Source organism: Orycteropus afer, unplaced genomic scaffold (assembly GCF_000298275.1).
Source record: "Orycteropus afer afer isolate SDZICR_OR568_19922 unplaced genomic scaffold, OryAfe1.0 scaffold00291, whole genome shotgun sequence".
Lineage (NCBI taxonomy): Eukaryota > Metazoa > Chordata > Mammalia > Tubulidentata > Orycteropodidae > Orycteropus > Orycteropus afer.
The window spans coordinates 2,392,424-2,395,963 of record NW_006921878.1 but is presented as its reverse complement, the minus strand read 5'-3'; the positions used below and the strand labels follow the sequence as shown (position 1 = coordinate 2,395,963).

At 56.9% G+C, this 3,540-nt stretch overlaps 1 protein-coding gene across 1 annotated transcript in view; it reads left to right on the top strand.

Moving 5' to 3' along the window:
- Positions 1-3,540, top strand: part of PIP5K1C (phosphatidylinositol-4-phosphate 5-kinase type 1 gamma) — a 62,422-nt gene that overhangs the window by 20,604 nt on the left and 38,278 nt on the right. Inside the window, exons 3-4 of the mRNA XM_042782333.1 lie at positions 856-948; positions 1,881-2,011. Coding sequence (XP_042638267.1) covers positions 856-948; positions 1,881-2,011 — 224 coding nt within the window. The remainder of the gene's footprint in view (positions 1-855; positions 949-1,880; positions 2,012-3,540) is intronic.

Sequence of the window (3,540 nt, the reverse complement as noted above, 5' to 3'; positions counted from 1 at the left end):
AGGAGTCCTGGACCTCCTCATGGCCACAGTGGTGGTGGCAGTGCCAGCCCACCGGTGGGGCTAATAACGTTCTAGGCTGCTGGGGAGAAGGGCGGGTGGCAGGTGCACACTGGCCTCTTCTCAAACGTTAGTGACAGGACGTCCTGGGGGCTGCCAGCTCCTGTCTGCTCCCCTGGCCTCATCCTGCCAGGGTGCCCATCTGTGCCCCTCCAGGCTCCTGCAGCCCCTTCCCAGAGTTCTTCCTCTGAGGAGAGCAGCAAGTTAAGTCAGGCAGAGGGGCCGCAATGGGGGGTATTAGCCTTGTACAGCTAGCTGTTCCCATTCCAGACAGTGGAGCCAGGCCAGCCTGGGAAGTGGGGCCCCCACTCCTTGGGGGACAGGGCAGTCTATAGTAATTCTAGGGCAGTGGGTCTCATCCAGGGTGATTCTGCCCCCAGGGGACACTTGGAGATGACTGGGGACATGGTGGTTGTCATGACTTGGCGGGGTTGCTCTTGGTATCAAATGGATGGAGGCTAGGGGTGCTGCCCACCACCCTGCATGCACGGAGTGACCCCACTCCAGAGAAGGGTCCGAACCTCGTCAGCAGGGCCAGGGGAGGGGCCCTGAGATGAGGACGGGCTTCAGGTGTCCCCGCCGTCCTCCACAGTGTGCAAGTCCTAGCTCCTGTGTGAGCCCCAGGCCCTGTGAGTGACGTCCCTCCCCCATTCGGCTCTCCAGCCCCTCCCCCTGCACGTCTCCTCAGCCCAGCTGGGCATAGTGACTAAGCCCCTTCCTGGCCAGGATTTCTAGAACATTCCACCATGGTGGCAGCACCTCCTTGGTGACTTAATGTTTCCTGCTTCCTCCTCCCAGGCCCCATTGATGACTGGACAGCTGGGCCCAGGCCATGGGAAGAAGCTGGGCCATCGGGGCGTGGACGCATCTGGGGAAACCACCTACAAGAAGGTTCCTTGTGTGCTCTTAGTCCCACCAGGGGCAGGGCAGGGGAGGGGAGGGTGAGGGGCTGGGGGGAGGGCAGGAGACAGGAGGTAGGGAGGGGTGGGTGGGATGGGGAGGACCTGGCTTGGCCCCTCCTCTAAGCCCAAGTATCTCCCTCAGGTGTCTCCTCTCACACATGTGTGTACACGGGCCCCTCAGGCCTCTCCTCACACACACATGTGCACATGTCCCTCAGGTCTCCCCTCACACGCTCATACACGGGTCCCTCAGGTCTCCCCTCACACGCTCATACACAGGTCCCTCAGGTCTCCCCTCACACGCTCATACACGGGTCCCTCAGGTCTCCACTCACATGCATGAACACAGGTCCCTCAGGTGTCTCCTCACGTGTGTACATGAGTCCCTGAGGTGTTTCCCCTCACACATGCACATGTACATGGGTCCCTCTGGTGTCTCCACACACATGCGTGTGCCCAGGTCCCTCAGGCGGCTCCCTACACATGCATATTCATGGGCCCATAAACAGTGGAGGTGATGCTCTCTGTAGGGACAGAGCCCTCAGACCCTGGCTGCTGCCCCTGCTGTGCTTCTGCCTTGGCTGGGCTCCCCCTGTTGGCCAGCCTCCCTCCCTCAGCAGGACCTCAGTCCCCAGACAAGCTCCACCCTTCAGCCACACTCCACCCCTCCCAGGGCTCTGCCCTTCCTGGACTGTGGCACTGCTTCCTGACCTTGAGTTCCTGTGACCTTGGACAGACGTGTCCCCTTCCCAAGCCCCAGTGCCTAATCTAGGGAATGAGGAACTGTTAGGACCCTGGCTCTTATCCCCACTCTCTCCCCGTGCCAAGGGGGCTTGTCATCTCGGCTCCCCTTCTGGGGCCGGGGGGGCCGGGGCAAGGTTTGGCAGGGAGGTGTCTTGATGCAACTGCCTCTCTCCACAGACCACCTCCTCCACCCTGAAGGGGGCCATCCAGCTGGGCATCGGCTACACCGTGGGCAACCTGAGCTCCAAGCCGGAGCGTGACGTGCTCATGCAGGACTTCTACGTGGTGGAGAGCATCTTCTTCCCCAGGTGCGCCCTGTGCTCACCCGTGCAAGGCTCCGCACAGACAGACAGACCCTGTTCTGATACCCAGCAGCCTTTGCTTTTCTCGGAACTCCCCTGCTGAAAATAGCACCAGCCCTCCCTAGTGTGTCCTTGCCTTTGAGTTTAGACCTTGGATTAGTCAGGATGTGAGTGGCTGCTGAATCAGAGACCCAGTGTAAGCAGTTTCCGCAAGCTAGAAATGCACTTGTCTGTCAGTAAAAGCACGAGCAGGCGGTCTGGGGCTGGGAGGGTTTTTTGGGGTACCCGGTTCCCTCTGGATACCCTTCTAACTTCAATATGTACTTTATCTCACTGGTGGTCCAGGAGGCTGCCCAGGCTCCTGCCATCACGGCAGCATTCCAGCACCTGGAAGGGAGAAGGGCGCACATGCCACTTTCTTTAACCAGAAAATCGCACACACGGGTGCAAAAAGGGCAAGGAGGCCACATCTCCCGACTTCCTCTAAACCTACAAGAGGAAGACAGGATTACCAGTAGTAACCCAAGGCCTATTTCTGCCAGGCCAGACATGCTGCCTCCCCCCAGCCCTTTCTCCAACCGTTCCTCCCAAAGCACCCACCACCTCTCTCCTGGGTTCGATAATTCGCTGCAGTGGCCACACAGAGCTCACAGATTATGGGGTTTATTAGGGAAGCACCAGGCTACAATTCAAGTTCAGGAAAAATGCTCAGTCTCTCTCCCAGCCCACCTTCCCTCAGCCAACAGTCTCTCACAGTCTCTTTCCCAGCAGTGCTGGTCCCTCGGTGTCTCACTCAGCAATGAGTGTCTCTTGAGTCTCTTTCCCAGCAGCATGTGTCTCGTTCAGGAGCGCGTGTCTCTTTCGGCAGCACGTCTTCCTCCACCAGCATTCAGAGAGAGTTCTGCCTCCAGGAGGCCTCCTTTTGAGCCCAGCAGGGTGGTCAAACTAGCCAATCACAGCATCAGAACTCTAAGCACTTGAGAGAGAGTGGGCACCTCCCAGAACATTGTATTGTGCCACTCCCAACAGAAATACTCCAGGTGGACAACTTCAGCAATCAGGAGCTCCTCAGTTGCTCATAGAAAATCCCACCTTGGAGTTTACAAAGACTTATGGGTAGAAAAGCCATAGTAAGTAATTTACTATACCGCAGGCCACCCCCTGGCTTTTCTAGCCATTATCCCTTTTATGCTTCAAAAATTCACATCCCCTTCACCATCAGTTTAAGAATAACCACACCCGTGAAAGCGTGTAAGCCAGCCACTTCATGCATTTATCTCCCCCCATTTTAAATTTCTAATTTGCCTGTCCCTATTCAAACCAGTACTCTAAGGAGACATGGTCCTTTCTGGAGAATCTTCTGTTCTGCTTGGAAACTTCAGGCATCTGGATTCATAAACAAGCAAAGTCCAGCCCAGCACAAACCATCAAATTGCAGCAACTTAACACCAGCTCAGTGTCAAACATCTTCTTCTTCGTTTGGTTGGGTTCTGGTCAGCTCAGCCCTAGCCATCCCAGCTAGGTCATGGGTACCA